We start from the raw sequence: 21,970 nt of genomic DNA on the forward strand, positions 1-21,970 counted from the left end.
TGGAAAGTTTCTACAATGGTAAGTATGATGTCCTACGTTTCATTCTCCTATCTCAGCGTGGCATTTTCAACCACGTTTAAGCGGAATATTTGATTGTTTTCTTCATATTGAAAACTCACCCTTTTCTCTTGCAAAAATTCAGGATCGACCAATAGTACGCCCTGTAGTTTATCGATTTTCAACTCGCTCACGATCAGATCTCTGCTCGCCAAGTAGAGGGTCAGCTTGTTGTTCGGTGATGATTTCTTATATACCCTGTGGAGCAGAGGAATGTAATTAGTCAGTCGTCAAAGGAGTACTTTTGTCGGTAAATTAGACCATTGATTCGTCATCGAATTTCGCGGCTCGTTCGGTTTCCACGCGGAAACAAATGGAGGAAAAGGTAGGGTCGAAGCGTTAGACTCGACCCAGACTATCGGTGACTCGATTCGGTCAAATTTTTATCCCACGCTTTCGATTGTAGGCATTCGCACTATGAGTAGTCCTCACGGACAAAGATTATCGAGGAAAGAATATTTTACTGGTGCGAGATCGATCGGTCCGCGACTGAATTGATAATGTGAACGAGTTTTTCGATTCACGAATCGTGAAATATTTTTAACACCTATAATCGAAACAGTGGGGGTTAATAATTTGATCGAGCCGAGAGTGAACCGAGACTGTGAATCGAGTCGATACTCTGCTTATAATCGTAAATATCGCAGGACCGATTGTCGTTTATTTTTCATTATTGTTTGCTCGCAATTCTCATCTGCATCGACGGTTATATAAATTAATAATTCCACTGGGATTTCGCGCCTCAGTAGATGTGGACGCGTTTGTACAATGTCACGTGCGTTATCGATACACCGAGCGTTTCAGCGTGTCCTTCTTTTCATCGATTAATGCTGCCAACGTTTATACTCTCCGATCGAAGGTACTAATATTTTTCCAAGGCACTACACAAGCGTCTTAAGTTAGATTTTCCTTGAGAAAATATTTTCACGCGTTACAATCTTCGCCAAATATTACAAAGCACCTTCGTGTAATATACACTTTGTAATTTGCGTGAGTTTTTCCCGTTGCTCGATAAATACTCGTCAGAACTGTGTCGCGACATTTATGCATGGGACGATTGGCGAAACGATTATGCAGCGAAACGCGAATATATAATATGTATGGTAGGTGTTACGCGAAGAAACATTTGACACTACTGTAAACGGATTTTTATATCGTGGTTCTAGAAACTTTACTCGTATTTGCTTTCCAATAACGATGTCTATCTTCTGAATGTAACGAGTAATGACGAAGAATTCAAAATGAACGATATAGAAAACAATAACTCCTTTATATATTTTCAAAAGTATTAATCAACATATAATGGAAGTAATGTAATATTTTTAAATTGACTCCGTTATAACAACACTTTGTCATTTTCATTCACAGTGGGAAGGATTAAAGGGATTGGATGAATTAAAGAGATTTTTTAATCATACAGGTGATTAAGGCAACCAAAGGTGATTAGGATGACGTTGCTAATAATCCCATCGATCCTCGTAATACATACAATCTCGAAATGGCTGATTGATGCGCCACCGGATATTTATTCCACGGTTCAATCCAAAACCGCATTGCTACCAGTTACCACACCAACCGGAGTATGCGAATTCCGTATGAGCGAGAACGATTGCGTTGGTCCTTGACACCGTTACGAGATTTTCCATAAAAATCGTTCTTTCGATCGAATATTCTCCAACCTTGTCGCCTCTCGATTCTTGCCTTTGAAAAGTTTTCTACAACGCCAATTATAAGAATTCAGATCGCGCAAGCCTTCGAAATCTTGCTCCTCTGTGCTCCAGAGGAGAAAGTTTAGATCGAAAGTAACGTTCGACTGTGGAACGTAAGAAGTTTTGAAAAATTGTCAGTGTATTTTTGTCAAACAGTTAATAATACAACCATCTATGCTCGGTTTGAGATACTCGGTGTATTTAAAAGTTTTCAGTTTAATCAAACTGACGAGCAAGTTCGAAGGCTGGTTTGTCACGAGCGACCCTCACTCTTTTTGATTAAGCTGAAAACCCGTGTTCGTTGTTATTTAGTTTTCACACAATCCCGGAGAGGTTCGACGACTAGGTAGACAGGTCACTTCCTCTAATATTCCAACCGTTCTTTGCTCATCACAGAGTGAGTCCCGGTGCTGTTTGTTATTGGAACGCGCTTGTTACTCTCTATCGTTTCGCATTGTAAGATTTTTATCGTGATCAAGAAAATGTTATCTATCAAAATACTATAATCTACTATTTTCAGTTTTACAGTTCAAATTTATGGACATTTTTTATTAAGCACTTTGTTAGGGAAATAATGTTACGACGACGTCGTTCTTCCTTTGAAAGCTATATTTAAAACTCTAAATATATAAGAAAGTTAATTAAAACGCTACATATAATCTACTATCTTCGAACCTAGGTTTCAAGCAGAATTCATTACAAAGGATTCTTTTACGGAAATAATAACGCAATTCTGTTCCCCTCCTTTCTCAACCTGCATTAAAGTTCTATATAATGGGGATACTAATTAACATACCTACCATAATCTATTACTTTCAAGCTCGAGTTTGCAACAAAATTTAAAAGGCTTTGCTAAGAATACCAGTTAGTAAGCCAACGTCGTCTTCCTTCGCAAGCTACGTTACAATTTTAAGTACGCAGTAGGAGCTTGTGCGAGGAAACTTGAAATGCCGTAAATACTCATGAAAGATCGAATTTTCTTTCCACGATAAATTTTTCCTAACCGCTCGACGACCTTCTCTCGTATTTTAGCCTCACCAAGAAGCCAACGCGTACTCGCGTCTTTTCTGTTTGCTATAAATTATCCCTCTTGCGATACCAGGTCTCGCCACGTTCCACGTTCCCCGCGATGCAATTACATAGTTACGAGAAAGAATTATTCTCGGAGATGATATTTTAGTTTGTTTTTCTATAGGGGATACCTAGCAGGGTTGCCTGTTGTTCGGAGTCTGCCAAAGTTTTACGACGCAACGAGCCACCTCATCGTCGAGGATTTTTCCGCTTGCTTAACGCTCGCGTTTGTTTATGTGTCGGAGATCGTCGTAAGAAGATCTGTCGTTACATAACGTCGGCCACTCTCCCGACAGAAACTTTCCCAAAACTTGGTCGTGAACAAAACGGTCTCCCAACTCCTCCGACAGAGACAACTTTCGATTTTCTCACTAAACGCAGTGTTCTCTCTCGTTTCAGATTTCGCCGTTGAGGTTTACCTTTGACTACTAATCGCGTCCGATGCGTTGTCACTCGGGTTGTCCATTTTTCTGAAACATAAAATTTCAGTGGATTATCCGAGCTTTCGTGCATATACGGTGGCTCATGAAAAGCCGGTAAACTCTTGTATTCGTGCACAAACTAAAGTTGTTAGCTTTACATAAAATAACCGGTACCACGCGTTAGCCTAACGTTGTTGCATAAAATGGCCGGTCGACGATGTGTTATTAAAGCTCAATCTGTGTTCAGTGAGTCTTCATCTTCGATTTAATTATTCATATTAATATTTTACTAAGCGTATGCTTACGATAAACTTCACTAAACCACTATAATCAAGATAGTCGTTTATCATTATGATACCAATGAAATTTCAAAGAGTAGTACACAGAATATATTTATACTTGCTAACGTTCAAATACTTTTTCAGAGTCTCCAACGACGAGCCGCTGTATTAGAATCGAAGAAAATATATATCGTAATATCATCGAAGTAATTCATCGTGTATTTTCCGCTAACCATTTACACGTAATGTCGTGTTGCTGGTTTACACTCATCCATCGTGAATGTCAGCTTCATCGAGTCTTCAAGTAGAAAAGCTGCGCTATGTTACTATAGAGCAATTCGTTAACCTCGACTCACCTCCGGGATCTAATGTAATTTCCTTTGCACAAGACTATTTTCCCTCGACCAATTCCTTCCTTTTTCCACCTTCTTCCGTGTGAACGTGACAAGTCAAAGAAGTTTAAAGCCACGCAGATGTTTTACCATCCGCTACATTCCTAATCCTTTAGAGGCCAATGACTAAATGTACTCGATAGTTCGTATCATTAGAATTTTTTCAGTTTTGGTATGTCAAATATTCTTTGGTGTTGTAATTCAGTCTGTCGGACAGGAAATTACGATTCAAATTCTGAATAGTTTCCGTATGTAGCTTCTTGAATATAAACCAGTTAGGATAAAATGTCGAACGTTGCTCTAGGCAGAAATGCTTCATTCGCAGAAGGTATTGCTTTTTCATATAATTTATGTATTAATATCGCCCGAGGCTTCTTTCACGATATCTTTATCTTTTTCATAAACATGTATACGAATCGCGTCAGAGGTAGTTTAACGATAAAAGCTTCTCAAACACAGATATCGCGGAGAACCTTAAGAGAAACACGTAGTTAAGGGTACAAATTGTGTGGGTAGTCTCTTTAAATAAAATTTCAAATAAAAATGTTCCGCGCATTGATCCAGCCCGTACGGTGTTTCTACCACGGATGCTTTATTTGTTCAATATTTATTGTCTATTTCCGCTTTAAAATAAGAAATAAAATTGTATCAAAACATTTTCAAAACATTTAATTCGTTCCTATTATCGTTGATATATCGAAGCACGTAATAAACACATTTTCGACTAACATCGTTATTTTTGTTAGTGATTTTGTTATGTATGTCGTATATTACATTATACGATATAAGGTAAAATTACCTTCAAATTATATGTTGCAGCAAAAGCGATAGTGGTAGTGGTGTAGCATCGGTGTCAATTCGAATCCATTAAAAGTCACTGTTTCACGTGGTGAATAATTCTCGTGAAAATGATAAACTTTGGAGAAAATACTGTGAGTAAATTATACACTGAATGCTCCTTTTTTTTTTATGAAACTAAGTTATGAATTTTGTCTGCCTAATTAGTTCATTCGAGCACTGTGCGTCGTAGACGAAAACCTCCGCGGAGATTACCAGTGTCAACTGCTATAAAAACTTTATTTTCAATCCCGTCGTTTAAAAGAGTGCCCGCTTACATAATGGAACCTACTTTCCACTTTTTCTCCATTTGATAAAATTCTACGACCGTGCGAAGCGTTCGTAGCAGACTCGTATGAAAAAATTCACGTCCAAGGATATACGGCGACAAAGAGAAGGAGGTCGCGAAGGAATTTACGCATTTTTTCTCGTGACGGAGTGCTTGAAGTGATTTAATGCGGGCTTACTCGTAGTAAGTCCGAGCAGCAAGATATTCGTTCTAACTCTGACGTATCTACTTAACACACGTATGTACGTGCGTTTCATGCGTGACTTTTTGCCTTGGCAAGGGGGACAGAAAAATCTTTATACCGTGTCTTCCATAACAAGAATTGCGCAATTTAGTTTCAAAGTTGTAACTCCTTTTAAGAAAAAGTTTCACGGCTCTGACGTAAAACGACGTAAGAGTTGAACGGGGAAAGGATTCGCGGATTATTCGGTCCACTTGCAAGGTCTACGGTTCGAATTCCGGCTTTACTTTTAGTGGATTTCCATTGAGTGTTACTACAGAAGGATTAGGTATCGCGAGTAATTATGTGACTCTTTCTCTCTGTTTATGGGAACATAAACGAGATCTAGTCCGATCGGTAAATCGGTAACTAGCTTTTATGACAATTATTCGTATCATGAGATTCACAACTTTGTAATTGAATTAGATGCTACAGCATTGAAAATAGTTTTGCGTATATCTTTGAGACTAAAGGTGAGAAAGAATTGCGTATACGTAAATTTATGTAAAGTGGTTCACAAGAGAGTTCGTTCGTTATCCTTCACGACGCATAATTTATCGCGAACGACGCAAAAGCAGCGAAATCGATGAATTAATCGCTTCGTAAATAATTATCGATTTTTGTTCCACGATCTGTTGATACTTTCTCGAAGCTCACAATTTTCTGAAGCCTCGTCTTGCATTTTTACTACGATGGAAATGAAATACTATATAGGAACGGCGCGTTTATTTCCGCTATAAATTACACCAAATGCTGGCACGCTCGTATCTTTGAAACGACGCGCGATAAACGCGGGAATGACGAACGAGTGATTCCAGGGATGAGATGATCCGAGCGGAAAACGTCGCGCGGAAAACGTTGCACGCTCGGTCGTCGAGGAATTTTACGCAGACCCGTAAAACATTACGTGGTTCTTGAATCTTTACTTACGAGACTAATCGGTAAAAAGGAAAAGGCCGACCAACTTCGTCATAACAAGGGAGCAAGCATTTGCAGAATGTCAGGGGCGAGCCGCGTAATTTCACGGTCGCTGCGATTCATCATAGGTCACCGTGTCTTGCAGGAAGCTTTAATATATTCCAATTTCTTGAATAAGTCATAATCACCGGACAGGAAGTAAATAACGCCCGAAGCCCAGACGAAGAACAACTTGGAATAATAAGAAAAGTAATAAGAAGAAGTTATTATAAAAGTTGCCGCGAGCCTAAAATGTTTATGACGTAATCTAAGTTTGTTTCTGTTGGCTTTTTACCAGGAAATAAAAAGAATATGGGTACCCGCCAGCATCTTTAATTTCAAACTCGAGTCTTTCGAAAATAATGCATCACACACAAAAGTTGTATTCGACATTTCTGAATTATTTCTCCACGAAAGATCATCCTCTTTTTCATCGTTTTTTAATATTGCTAGGGCATTCCATTCTAGTAATAGAAATAATAGCATAGCCTGGAATCCTCGATTAGGAAAAGATCGACATTTTAAAGAGGATTTACTTATCTGTTCGACGTCATTTACTGTTTGACAAGTCGTGACGCGATGTCGAGGGTGAGTCAATTTACTGTATCGTGTACCGTGCGATTTACGCGCATCCTATCTCATTTAGAGGTGAATTTCGCAATGCACCGCCAAGAGCCGGTGTCTCGTTGCACCCACTGCGTTGTTTCAGGAGCCACTCGACCGCATGCGAAATTCTACAGCTAATTCACGTTGCACAAAGCGCCCGAAGACCTTCGTGACGTGTGGAACGTGCGCGCGGAATTTATGCCACGTAGGAGTACCGTTGAACGTGCACGGAAAGTCCACCTACGAACCTCTTTGCTTCTTTCCTTTTTCTTTCTCTAACCCGTTTCGAAACTTTCGACTATAGGTATGATCGACACCCACAATCCTTTACTAGGATTGCCACTCCCTACGATATTCTATTTCGGTGATCGTGGCACACGTTGAAAGCGAGAAGTTCAGAATTTGCAAGTTTATATATTACAAGAATAAAATATTCCATGGATTATAAGAATTAAAGAAAAATCCAACTTTGAACTTTATTAGCTAGGAGAATTCGTTGGTAAAAAGTATGTTTCAGCGAAGGAAATTACCATCGATATCTCTGGCATCAACTTCATATTTTCAGATTAATTAATTAAACATTAGCGGAAAATAACAATAAAATTAACATTCGGTAAAAAGGTTTTCACACTTGTGGCTAGTAATTAGAAATATTCACAGCTTGGTCGCATTTATTTCTACGCGCATGGAAGGACTATGTCGCTTTTGCCAAGCGGTTTAATCCACTGAAACATGCAGCGTATTACCTCGTATGTCAGTCTCGTGTATATCCTTAAAATTTGAAATTGAAGATGTCCGGAACATTACTCGTTTTTCACTTCAATTTCCTAGTGTCTTCTTACATCTTCGCCAACTCCTAACGGGAACGCTTCGAACCGCAAAATATTTCCTTGAAAGTCTCGCAAGAAGTTTATGGTCAAACGCCCGAAATTCATAAAATTGTGTACGTAAATGGCTGTATGTTGAACCGATGGGATCACTGTATCTTGTAGCTTTTTTCCATCGAGGAACACGACAGGGAGAGGATATAGCCGACTATCTGTCGAAAAGATAAAAGATGATGATGTCTTTCCACCGTGAAAAAGACTCGAACATTTCCACGATGCGCTTCCTTGTATACTTCTACGTATTCGAGGAGCAATAAATACTTTCGTTTTAGTGATGGGGACAGGTGCGAAAATATGCAAAGGAGAGGAAGAAACAAAGTGTATACGTAGATGGGACAACCATTATGGAAATTACCATTCGAGGTTGCGGACGATATACAGAACAAAATTCGCGCGTGACTTCTCTCGAGACAGGGCTTTTTGATTTTTATCACATTCACTGTGGACCCGATTTTCATTTCCTACAATACTATATCGTTGACGGCGACATGTTAAATGCTTATAAATATATAAAACACGCGATACATATTATAATTCGTTCAAATGTATGAAATTAATTATACATTTCGTTATATGTTTTAATTGAAAATAATACGATCCACGTGAACGAAAATCAGTGGACTCGCTGGATTGGAAGATGTGGGTTCGTTCGGTTCGTTGACGTAAAATGAATTTTTGCTAAGCGCTATCGATTTTCAAGACTGCTGTTCTTTCGATACGATTGGTTCTTTCCTTTTTAAATATCCGTTTGAATTTTTCTTTGAAATTCGACGTTGCAATGTTTCTACTGACTAATTTAATGAAATTGCCTATTTATCTCCTTTTTACGTTCGCCTTCTTTAGAGGGAAGGATATCGAAGGAAGGGATTAATATTAATTGAGTGAAACGGTTCAAGGATAAAACGAATCAATTCTTCTACGTTTTTGCAGCGAGCTTTTACGCTTTCGCGATAACAGTCTGACCTTGTCCCCGTCTTATCTGTACCGGGAACTTTTTTTTTTAATTCACCCGGCGAACACGCATTAAAGAACTACTTTGTATCGAATGAATCGGTGCACGAAATGAAATCTCCTGATTTATTGAGATTTCTTTGCTTCGCTCGTTGCTATCGACGCAAGTTTCGTTCTTTAAAGCGCGCAGAATGTTGGACCTCGAGCCCCTTTTTATTTATCTCCGCGTTACATCGTGCCATTGTCGATCGATTTTATTACGAATTCCGTGAAATCGGAAACCTTTTATTTTTTACTCGATCGCGTTGACATCGATAGCTCGGAAATGTTCTTTTCTAACAAACCGTATTTCCAAATATATATCCAGTATTTTACAATTTCGAAGCGAATGTAATAACTGTTCAAAGACCTTTTACCTTCTGTAAATGTCTGATCGTTTTTACTTACGTCTACGTGTAAAACAAACAGCATATCGGGTTGACCCCTTGCCATACTTTTGCGAGTCTGAGTCGCGATGAGAATTTTGAGCCAAACTTGAATATCACGAGTCAGGCTCGTAGTCTTAATCTCGGGCCAAGTATGGTTGTATCGAATGGTGTCTTTTTTCTAAACACGGCCGCGCCTATCTTCGCACTCAGTCGCACGATCTCATGTTTCAAGTTGTGACACTCTGTCTCCGTCGCTTTGGTTCTTTTCCTGACCATTCGGGTGCAATATTTTAGCCCGGATTCTTCCGAGTTAAATGGTATGGCAAGGGGTTAATCCATCCCAAGCGGGATTTACAGCCTTTCCTTCTCGTTTGTAACTACGTTCTGTAATTGCTTGAAAATCCAACGTGTTACGGAACGCGTCGTGATCGTTATGCGTATAAAAATAACTGGATTATCCGAATGACGAAAACAAATTATGGTTGATGGTGGCGTAGATTCGCGATCGTTTTTGTAACAGATGGCGAGTTCCTCTTTGTAGCGGGCAAAACAGCTAATAAACGGTATTACGATGTTGCTGAATGGATACAGATGCGTTCGAATTATCGCGTCTCTAACTAATTTACACTTAATCGTGATCGAAGCAATAGAGGGCGAGTATTACGGTTGCTCATTATTTGTATTCCGTTTTGGTCCTGGTAATACGTGCTGGATATAATGAGCTATACAGAGATTCGCAATTACTGTAAAGTTCCAATTAATCAGCAGTCACGATGGTTGTAGATAAATATGTTAATTCTTTTTTTCGGGTTTGTTTGAGAAAGCATAAAGTAAATCTCGATCGCTGATAATTCACGCCATAATTATCTACAAGCTAATGAGCTAATTAAAAATCGTTTAAGATCAACTGGAAATTATTTATCGTATAGACAGAGCTGATTTTTCTATCGTTAATGAGATAAATCAATACGATGACTACAAAATCAACTAAAATGCTCTAAACTATATATACTGTACTGACGTATACATTTTTGGTGTTTGCGCATTCATGGAAAATATGAAAATACGCAAAATATTTCAAGTAAAATGCAATATTTGCGAGGTAAAGCAACCTTCTGTCGCCAATAATCCATGCAAGCGGTTAATGTAACTGTCGCTAACGAAATAACGTAACAAATTAAAAAACGGAACGAGTAATTGGTTGTAAACTCGGCCTCGTCGATATCCTTTTTATTAAATCGGTACTAACAAAAATTCTATATTATCGACGAAATCACTTACTATCAATACCAAGCGAAATTCAATATCAATTATAGCGCGAATGGCTAATCGTATCAATACTTCGGATCGCCGTTGAAGTTAACGCGTAACGTTACAATGGGAAAAGAGCTCGTTCCATCGAATGGAATGTTGCCCGAATAAATGAAAAACAAATTAAAAAGATATTGCGATTCTGTTGCAACGCGTTGGATAAATTTACGAACGACGTATTGAAATAACTATGAAAATATGAGAAATAGCTCGCGAATTACAGACACTCGTATACAGATAGTATACCTATTCGTTAGGCCAGATGCTACGATATTTCCTTTATTTAGGAATATCGCATATTTCCTTTTTCCTATTAATAATGAATCGTCTACTGTGTTCCTTCGTACACATACATTTTGTTCAGACACAAAATACCTGCTACATTTCACGGTATTAAATTGCTGGTGCCGGAAACCGTCGTTGAAATCTACCGCTTTGATACCATGAGCGCTTTGATATTTAAAAACGTTGAAACACGAAACATTGAAATCTTGTAACGTTACAGATTTTTATAATTTTTCAAATATTCAAGACTTCAATTATAGTTGATATTCGAATTTAGTTTCCCCCTTTGAACCAACGAGATCTCACTTTTGCATATGAATAACGAAATTTGAAGTAATCAACGTATCAAAAGAAATGATTTATTTTTGAATTAAGAATTCATGATGGCTCCAGGAACCTTCTCAATAGTGTCATAAACACTTTATCAAGATCTTTGGAAATTATTTTCAAAGAAGTAAATAGAAAAACTATTTTTTCTATTATGTACGGATGTTCTTTCTTTATTTTGTTGGTCGCGTTCATTTTTGTTACACCGTGTAATTTCTATTTTCACCAAGGTTTTTGCTTTGCTGGTACCGACGGTGGTTTTCTCTTTCTTCTCCGGCGGACGTGAATTAGATAGTCGCAATTAATCAGGCTCGTATCCTCCGAAGCTTGTAACTTCGGAAAATGACCATTTTGCCCCTGAACAGGCTTCTATTCGTAATTTCTGAGCAATTTTTATATGCGAGATACGATCGCGAGAAAATTACCGCTATGAATATTTAAAGGTTGGGAGGATGACCCGTGCCGAAAAAGAACGTTTTACTAAGTATTTTATACTATTTTTACTAAGTATACACACAGCCAATTCTTCCTTTAATATTTGAATACATTCAAGTGACTTCAAACACGACACGTCTGACTTTGAAGCGAGCTTAACTGGAATGACAATGAGCTTCACGATCTTCTGTGTTGTTCAAATGACTGACCGAAATGGACACGCCCCCGATGACGTTTCGTGACTATCGGGTGAGTGTAATCCGAAATAACGCGACTTAGGCGATCTGCTATGAACTTCGATTGATCGTAATCGTAAATGACAACACGATCTCAATTATTTTCGTGACTTTGATCGACTAAGATAAATAGTCACGCGACGTTGAAGGATCGCCAATGTATTATATTTAGCAGAATAATTTGAGAAACATTGGACGACTGTTCTTCGTTAGCTTTATGTAGTTTCTTTAACAGAGCAAGTAGCGAAATCAAAGTTGTCACTAAAGCCAACTATACGATAGCTTTGGTCACGTTTCGCCATTATTATCTCGGTTCGAGAGTATTGGACACTACGCCGAAGATTCAGCGGTTAATATGTTGATAATTAATTATAATAAAATCAAATATTTGCGACCGAAAGTGGGTGTCTTTCTGTCGATTTAGACATTATGTTCCTCGTTCCATATATCCTCCAACATATTACACGTAGATCCGGTTTCCAGGATTTCCGGATAAATTAATTAACCTAGTTTAACAAATGCCGACGCCACACCTGCGACTTTTAACTTTTCACTCAGCGGCAGCATTGAATTTTCCTCCGTTATTCCTGTTGCTAAATCGAGTGCGGAATTTGGTTCCACGTCTGTTTGTTTTGCTGAGAACTCCACTTTATACCAAGTTGTTACACGGAGCTTAGCTACGTTCAATTACATTCAACCAAACCACCAGGAATATCATTCGAGCAACATACTTCGCTTTCAAAGCATCGCGATTCTCCGTTGACACGGTTAAATAATCGAACTTTTCACGACAGAGCTCCATTGTAGCTGGATCACGACACCGCGTATCTTTCGCGCGAGCTTCGGTCCGTCGCATTCGACGTGGTCTGCTTTCCCTGATCCGCGCACACCAACGAACCACAAATCAATTAGTACGTTTAATTAGACGTTCTTGCGCCTCGTACTCTCTACAGGCGGAATATTTATCTCCGCGGTAAAATCTGTGGGCGGTAAATAAGCTGTCTGGTAATTTTCTCACGTCGATATCGAAAGTTTCTTGATAATATCCAACGGCGATTCTGATGTCACAGCTACTTTAAAACGCGTATTCGCGTCGCGGTATCTTCAGCTGTAAATTTGTGTTACATATTTTCATAAATTCATGTCACATAAATTCAGTGATGGCTCGGGTCACCATCGTAACTTTCGATATCTACGATATGGAAGGAATATGTATTTATTAGTTTCGAGAATCGACGTATTTGCATTTTCCTACGTTATTTTAGAATCGACAGAATGCTGGACGTTTAATTCATATTTAAATGCTTTGACGTTTCTCGATCAATGGCGATACACGTACGGCGATTACAAGAAATGCCGACAAATACAATTTATTTTTATTTGCTGAATAATCAGGAACATTGTAGAAACCAGTCGTTTTAAAAGCATGCCACGTCACGGTATTTCGAAATACAATCACATAAAATTCTCTCCTCGACGGCCAAACGACAATTGGATTCGAGCTACTCGCGAATACCGTGACACGAGAGCATCGTATCGATCATTTAGCTCCTCTGCTTTCGACTCGCCATTTTATGGGTTATGTTGGCGAAGGATCCACGCTATCGGATGTGTCCCATCAGCGCAATTGGGTTCCGCTCGCTATAATCGAGGAGACCCAAAACCTCCACGAAAGCCACCGTAATGGTAGATCGATATACTTTTAATGGAGATCCTCCACTTCGATAGTCGCCCCTGACAATTCGACGATTCTACTTTTGACTCGTTTCGTTCCAGTTGGACTGGAATGTCGAATGAGGGTACACTCGAGCCAGAACGAGTTGTACTTGAGACGTATTAATCCGAGTTCGTCGATCTAATACGAATTTTATTTCTTTGCGACGCTGTAAAGAAGGGAACGAAGAATGGGATAGGACTGTTAAATTGTGTTTCGTTCAGAGCTAATCAGTAAATTCCTTGGTAAGGGAAACTTTATTCCCCGAGTAATTAACTTCTCTCGCGTTGCAGACTACCGAGCTTATCTTTCAGTCAACTGGTTGGTATGATGAAAATGTAGATGATACTGTAAAGCCTCGATAGTTTACAAACGCAACTATCTTCTAACAAGATTTACATTATGTAAAATCGCAAGTGACAAATATATATGGAATATATGTATGGAAATAGATATGGAAATGTTCACTTTCCTATGGTTTTGCCAAGCAGGTAGGGTCAAGGGTCAGATGTGTCCCGCAGTTTGTCATCGCTATTTTAGATGCTAGAATAGCAAAGGCTAGGTTGGAAATTGTATATCTAGGAAGAGATAGCAGAATGAGTGCTTGCTATGAGAACTATTTTCTGTGAAAATTACTTCGGTAGTTAGTAGGAAAATACCGTCTTTCTACGTTTTCTCTTTCTTTTCTTCCGTCAAAATCGCGGTTCTTCTCGCGGAAGACGAGACACAGAGAAGTAGAAAACCGGATCTTATTTGCTATGTTCGACGGTGATCATTGGTCGTGACATTGGCTCCTTTAGGAGGCTCTCGCTCGGAACGGAAACGAGGTAAAAGGTCGGCGTAACGTGGAAATTGTTTGTTAATAGAATCGCGAGCCGGACATTATCGAATTGGTGTTCTCGTTGCGAGACCTCCGTTTCCTCGATGCTTACTTATTCCTCAATTTCGCGATCGTTTCTTCGTTAAACAGCGACCTTTTCGGTGGCTATAGGATCTTGGTGATTTTTAATTTCGCGATTTCATCGATCGTAGATTACAGATTGTGTTCGATCGACTCGCGATCTTGTTAGCGAGTCTCGAACGAATCATTGACAAACGTGACTTCCTTCGCGCGATTTTTATTCCTATCACGTTCAAGTATATTTTTCATGGAATCGTACCACGCAACGCCATTTTTATTCCGATCGGAGCTGCCATTTTATGGCATTTCGCGTTTCACAAAATATATGATGAAATTATATTATTATTGTACTATAAAGTTTGTTATTTTTTAGTCGTTTTAATTTCTGATGATTGAGAAATCGATTAGACTTGTTCTCTCCATGTTTCAAATTCTACCTGTTTGACGCAATCGCTTTAAAGGTTACCAGTTTACCAGAGTTTCTCGGGTCAAGGTTATCCTAGCATGATAATGAGTCTTACGATTTAACACGCCGCGTAATTAATTTCTTCGAGCATTTTTCGGTAGTTCCGAGAACGAGAGTTCATTCCTTTTAAACTTTCTTCGTATTCCTTACAGTATTACCATATCGTAAACATTAAGATAAAACGAATGTAGTAGCACAGCGAGTAGTAGTTGTAACACAATCTGTTAGCCAAATTTTACGATGCAAATGTACTCGAATATCATATACACCCTCTTCGCACTGGAAAGCAGATGGTAGACGGGAGCTCGTAACGCGGAGCTGGCTAACGACGATAACAGTAAGAAACAGCCAATTCCAGTGAAAGCGTATATCGTGTGAGATACAGAAAATTTGATCGCCAGTGTCGTCTATTAGTCTGATCACACCATGCTTCTTTTCGTCTTTGATGCCTCCTCCGTGTCTTTCCGCGATTTCTCGAGCGATCGGGCAATGGGCGTGGCCGTGATCGTAAATCGTTAGGGAAACCGCGGGAATCATCCGTTTCGAACCATCGTCGACGATATTAATCGGCAGACGTTGTAGAAAGGATCGCGTGCTTACCTGTCTTGCGTGTCGGTAGGCTGTAGCTGTGGCAACGATTGGGTCTGCTGTAACCTTTGAGCTCGATTTTCCAACGCGTGTGTTGTTTCCTTTTTGCACGGATCTCGCACTGCAGACTCTGCGATCGTTTCCACGACGTGCCTTTTCTTCTCCATCTGCGACAGGATAATGGAAATTGCTTTTAGATCTCGTAGATTGGGTAATTGAATTCGGAAGAGTGGGCAGATGGGTAGTTCTTGTCGTAGATTGATAATTTGATTCCGTTTAATATAACGTTTTCGGTATCCTCGCTTCGTTACTTCGATATTTGCTTCGAGGATACTGCGGTTGGTGGATCGTGGTTGTTCGTACATTTGCAGGAAGAATTAAACGTGTGAAAATGCACGTTATACGTGAAAATATACAATATATATGTATAACGTAATCGTCGATTATAACGTTCAGATTATAACGATTCAGATTATAACATTCGATTATAACGGTGAGACAAATACGTATTTCAATTGCACTGCTTTGAATTTTCTTTGAACTGCTTTTTCAATGAATTTGCATAAACAGTTCGGTCTAGTGATTGGTATGAGCATCGCAGTAATGCTATATGTAATTTGAAGATGTAATTATTTAGAAATGAATTTGAAATTTGAAATTGAAACGACGATTTATCTCGAATATATATTTCCGTTTGCGACTGTGAATGATTCGACCATGCTGTATCAGAAATGTGACTCGATTTTCAATCTGTACGTGTCCGTAATAGTTTCCGAATGTCTTCGATCCGATTTGAACGATCTTAGGACCACGTTCGAATGATTTTTGAATGATAGGTTTTCGAATATCTTCGAATCAAAGAATTCAAAAGCTAGCAAGTTATTACCGTATGGTGTTTCTCATTTATGAAATGGTTTCTGTACCGTAATGGGGTAAAGAGACACCCGATGTTCCACAGAATCCGACGACAGCTCCGTGATTTCTGCTTCCACGTGTCTCTCGTTCTCAGCCATATTTCCGTTCTCTTCTTGGCCACAGAGGCCTAGCAAACAATGAAAGACCACGCACAAAACTTACGAATCGTTGTTCGCTCGACACTCGACAAAATTGTTTAACCGAACACACGATTTTCCACGTTCATCGATTATCACACGCTTATCTCATTATTCTGATATATCAAATTGTTCTTTGATTATCGAATGGAGATTCTGGTAGCGAAAACCTTAGGAACCGTGGTTCAAGGTCGAGGATAAACGAACCTGTGTCATGGACACCGAACGAATCGATTGTTTCAATTAGTCGATTGAATGCAGGGTAATCTAAGAAGGGCAAATATATACTTTCGTTGAAAGGAAACCGCCAACCGTTGTCGAAAGAAAACCGTCAATCGTTGTCGAAAGAATCAGGAGAGAGAAGGTATGGCGTTTAGGTAGAGAGCAAATTTGGTGTATTAACGTTCGGACTATCAAACAAACTGACCGATGTCGCGTCTCTTGTTTTCGCAAACTGTTAAAAAGGAGCAATTTACGAAAATGCTCGCAAACAGTATGGGAATGGATGACGGCGAACGTCAGTGAGGACGCATCTTTATAAATGCGACGGAATTTTCTCTGAAACAAGTTTCCCTACCTGTGGCTCGGTATGAAACGACTAGTCACGAGTTCCGCTCTTGTAGAGTAAAATTTCCCTAATCGTCGATAAGAAGTTTCGCCGAGAAGAGTCGATCGTTGGGTAGTAGCACTCGCCGAAACGGGCCACCTTGTTCTGATAAATCTGATATCGTTTGGATCGGGCGTATCTTTTAAAAAACTTGCTGCACCAAACAAACTCTTTTTAAGAGACGTTCCATCTTGCATTTCTCCATTTGACTGGAAACCCACGAGTATCATACGTTCTCGTTGAAATATCGTCAAGCCGTACGAGAAATTTATGTGGCCAGAAGAATAATTTGTTCCAATGGAACCATTCTAAGGATGTCTAATATTCTGCCGAGATCGGTGTGCTTTTTGTGTCCACGGAAGTTGGGTTTCGCCTGAGGACGGCCATTCGATATCGTGTCCTGGCAAGCCTTTCCTCGTCCATCCTCAACATAATCAAAGCGTGTCACATGCTATCTGCAATATCTCTTGCTCCATCATCACAGCGTTGATCTTTCGAATTAATTTGACGTAATTCCTATTTAATGGAATTCCTAATATAGAGCACGAGGGATGATACATTGGAATAATAATGAATTGGGGACTTCGTGTCGTAGGAGTATCCGGTTCTATGGGTAAAATGGATAAAATGGTTGAAAAAAGCTTTCGATAAGCTTCGATAATATTCGACGCTTTCTCGGAGGCCTCCCGAGCCCCTCTCGTTTCAACTCGTGCTTAGAGGAAAGTAGCCTCTGTCTCTCATTGAAAACTCTTCGGGGATGGTCTTGCTTGCGTCATCTGTATTCTTTATTCGGCACGATCAAAAGCGAGTATGGAACACTACGAGTGGTTCTTTGTTATCTCTAGTCCCTCCACATAATTTCGTAAATGCTTAAACGCGTATTAGAGAGATAATTGAAAAATCGCGGAGAAAAATTCTTTGCCGCTCGTAGTTTTTAGAAATCCTCAGAGACGCTATCCTCTGGGAATGTTGTGAGGAAGAGCAACGCGTTGTTACGGTTATGATCCGTCTACAAAGAGTTTTCGTATGTCGCAAAAAATCTTCCGTTTGAAATCAAAGCGGACTGTTCACGCACTTTCTCTGAAAATAATGTGACTAACGCGATAGTCCGGCAGAAAGTTCTTCGTATATTTTTCTGCGTGCCACCTTCGTCGTTTATTTAACGTCTATGAAAACGCATTGACTACTTGCGTAGTGTCCTTGCGTAAACTTAAATCGAGCTAAATACGATTTGCTTCGGAACTCGAAGGTTTTTGGGTAACGTGCCAAAACTTGTAGAGTTTATTTGATAGCTTTCGTTTGAGTGTTTATTTCATTCAATTATGTGATTCTTTAGCGATAGAAGGATGAATCGGGTCAAAATACAAAAGTAGGAGTATAAACAGGATTTTCAAAGTAGAAAAAGAGAAGATATACTTAATAAAACTGTTGATCGATTTCACGATATTTGAATCATTCGACTGATCATCGAATGATTCGATTGAATCATCGAGATTTCGATTCCCTTTTGCCAGCGAAAGTGGTTAAAACATTTTAGAACGTTACGAAAAGAACAACGTGAATTGCCATCAAGTCAGTCTATCGCTTTAAGGTCAGTGGTTCGTCCGTTGCTCTCGATTTACATAGAACACGCTGTAAAGCCTCGAAAGAACGTTTTAAGTCTGGCATAATGTTGAATTCTGGGCGAATCATGCCGGGTAATCCATTGCGAATTTCTTCACGCCCCGTCAAGTCTCAGAAGAACCGTGAAATTGAACGTAGTACGTCAAGCTTCTCTGGTATTCTCTTTATATGTTTCAACTCTTTCTGCTCGCGTTTATACTAGTACGATTATCTCTATGTTCTGTCTATATTCATTCTTGCATGGAACTCCGCTTTTTCCAATTTCAATTTGCTACGATTTCGTTCCAGTTATCTTCGAACGGTTTTAAATGCTTTGCGTCACAAATAAATTGGATGTTTAAGCAAATTTGTATTTTTACGAATTAAGCTAGAGAAGTGAAAAGTAAAAAAGATACAGTTTAAATATCTATTGTTAAAAGAACTTTGATCCAGTCGTTTCATATATCTTTATATATCATGTGCATTCCGTGTATTTTTCGCAGTTTGTATGCCCCGTTGTCGTGACAACGAAACTGAAGCATTCCAATCCTTTTTCACGGATTTGTACGGAGAATTTCCCATACAAATCTCAACGAAAGACACCGCGTCTCGGTGGAATGCAACAAAAAGGTGACGAGTTCTAACTCGAGACTTTCTTTCCAGGAATCCTCGATCTCTAGATTGCTCTTTCTTATTGTATTCAAACAAAACTCGCTATACATTTGCATCCAAACTCATAAATGCTGCTTCCCAAAGCGGATCAAAGCGTAAGAAATATCTAGTATTATTTTGCAGCGATACGTTTCTGGAAATTTCACACTGTTGTTACACATTGTTTTATTTGCCTCGTTTTATTGGGAATTTCAGTTTTACGAAATACGAAAGTCATCGAACACTTGTAGATACCTTTGGTGAATATGTTATGTGCAATATACGAACATTTAGAAATTTCGTTAGTACTATTACTCGCGACTGTCATGACTATATTTATCAAACTCGATCAATCTGCAAAATTTACATAGAAGCCACAAGATATTCGATGCGAATATATGATATGGAAAATAATAGTTCGACCTTCTGTCTGTGCTTCTATCTCGCTAATGAAAAAGATGTGAAAAATAAGGATGGAAACAGAGCGCTCTTTCAATTGGCCACGGATGTAAATCTATCGAGACAGAGTCATGGCAATTGGAATTCTCCCGCATTGTTGGGAATACCTTGCGGTTTCACCGATTTAATCGTCGTTTTCGTTCTCGTTCGCCTCCCTTTATTCATCCTGGAACGCCATTTCGTGCCGAAAAATTGTGTATTAAAAATAAAGGGAACAAATGAAACGAAGTGGACGATTCAGTGACAAAGCTATCCAACGATCTTTGATACGGAATGTAGAGAACCTCGGATTAGTTGCCACTTTTGTAGACACATTGTTCCATTGATTGAGTTATTCGACGCTTTGTGTATCACTGGATTACTCCTCGAAAGTTGTTTTTACAACGGAAAAAACTACCAACTACACGGATTCTCGTGTTTTAGTATGTTATTTAGAAAATAAATAATGAAGTATTTCTGGAAGCTTTTGTTTCTTCGATTAAATATCAGAACGAGTGCTACTTCTTCGGATATTTTGTTCGAAGATCATAGAAGAAGAAGATAATAAATTACATTTTTATGCTCTCGTCTAGTCATCAAGTACAATAGCACAAATACGATAGTACAAATTCATACATTTTTGCGTATTACGCGAGTTCTTCGTATTTTCATAGCTCTTAATTTTTCATAAGTACATAAAGATGCGCAGTCTAACAATACAAATATTATAATTAAATAGAATTACCCGTATATAAAGCGGTTGGGATGGAAACGTGGTTCGAATTGTTTCAGTCAACGAGTAGAATATTTGATCGTTCGCGCGAATTTAACCTATTTTTTTAACATCCTACAATTTCCTTGATCAAATGTTGGACGATTGTGCCGCGCACTTTTTACGCTCGTATAAAGTTTCGTTGATTCTCGCTCTCTAACTAACGAACAACGATGGGAGAATGTGATGGAAGGTCCGATGGAAGGCAAGACAAGTCTCGGTCATTAAAGAGAGCCATCAATCAGGCTCGAGAAATTAGCTGGAAGACAGGAAAGTATATAACGCGAAAAGCTGATTCCAGTCTATTTTTGTGCCACTGCTTAGCACGTGTCTCGTAAAAGCATCACGAATTTTCGAGGATTTCCACTTTATTCCTCTATGAAATGTGAATGTGATACACGTGCAGTCGCGTACACGCTGGTCCTTGTGTATCTCAGGGAAACGAAGAAAAGATTCTAGTCTAGAAAGGAAAACAGCGAAAACGCGTGGGCGTGGTGATAAAAAGTATCGACGCGCGTTCAACGAGATAAGGATCGTTAAACTAGAAAAATTGTTTTACGGCGAGTGTACATGATTCGTAGATAGAATTCTTTCTTCGAGAATTTGAGAAAGAAGATGAAAAGAAAAGATTTTAGATTTCCTCGGTCTATGGACGTCAGAAATGCTTCTAATCCGTGAAAATTTATATAAACAATTTGGATATTGTCTAATTTGTTGGAGATATAGCGTACGGTAATTGGTAATTACCGTGCGTGTACCTTTGGTTTTCTTTTAACTGAAGCATAGCACTAAAAAGTATAAAGATATAATGGTCACGTAAATGTACAATCAAAAGTTTGGAATCACTGTTCTACAGAACTGTAAGTTCTCAAAGAAAAGTTAAGTTACAGTTTTGTTACCTTAGAAAGTTCTTTAACCGAATATCTATTTGAAACGTTAAAAACAATTATTTTTTCGTACCTGTGACAATTTCGTTTCTGAAGAGGTTAAACGCAACGCGTGTGCCATTTGTCATTTGAAAACGAGCAGATGATCGTTACGTAAATCGTCCAGGTACATTCGATCGGTTACAGACCGTTGGTTATCACACTGGAAGTACTTTGCGTAAGATCACGTAATACTAGCAGCCGTAATCGGACACAAAGCCTATCTTGATTAACCGATTGTCAGGTAAACACGGTTCCGTACTCCATATCCGTTAATTATCCACCGGTGTCTCTCAGAGGCTCAGTCGAGTAATTAAACCATAATTATGAGGTAACAGATTTTTCGACGATCCTAATTGTCACAATCGATGCATTATGTAAGGCAAAACATAGTCACCGTGATAAACGGCCAAGGTCTCCGATATGGAGTTACAATTTAATCGAGTTTGTATCGGAGAACTATCGATTATTAGATGCTCGTTAAAATACGAGGTCCTCTTTCGCTCCTTTTTCTGTTTGTACCTTTCGCTGTTCGATTCCGGCGAAAAAGTT

The 21,970-nt window shown here is 39.0% G+C and overlaps 2 protein-coding genes across 5 annotated transcripts in view; one reads left to right on the forward strand and one right to left on the reverse strand.

The window, feature by feature from the left end:
• Positions 1-21,970, forward strand: part of LOC117238069 (14 kDa phosphohistidine phosphatase-like) — a 63,511-nt gene that overhangs the window by 21,202 nt on the left and 20,339 nt on the right. The window lies entirely within an intron of this gene.
• Positions 1-21,970, reverse strand: part of LOC117237529 (phosrestin-2-like) — a 46,420-nt gene that overhangs the window by 20,097 nt on the left and 4,353 nt on the right. For 2 of the 4 annotated variants that reach the window (XM_033501698.1, XM_033501619.1), the window contains exons 2-5: positions 16,294-16,629; positions 15,383-15,537; positions 3,257-3,307; positions 120-255 (exon numbers count right to left, since the gene is read on the reverse strand). In XM_033501698.1, coding sequence (XP_033357589.1) covers positions 120-255; positions 3,257-3,307; positions 15,383-15,537; positions 16,294-16,383 — 432 coding nt within the window. In that variant the 5' untranslated portion in view covers positions 16,384-16,629. Of the gene's footprint in view, positions 1-119; positions 256-1,546; positions 1,694-3,256; positions 3,308-15,382; positions 15,538-16,293; positions 16,630-21,970 lie in introns of those variants that run through there. The other 2 variants (XM_033501779.1, XM_033501863.1) reach the window with 2 other exon arrangements.

This window comes from Bombus vosnesenskii, unplaced genomic scaffold, assembly GCF_011952255.1.
Source record: "Bombus vosnesenskii isolate JDL3184/JDL3185 unplaced genomic scaffold, Bvos_JDL3184-5_v1.1 scf7180000013262, whole genome shotgun sequence".
Classification (NCBI taxonomy): Eukaryota; Metazoa; Arthropoda; class Insecta; order Hymenoptera; family Apidae; genus Bombus; species Bombus vosnesenskii.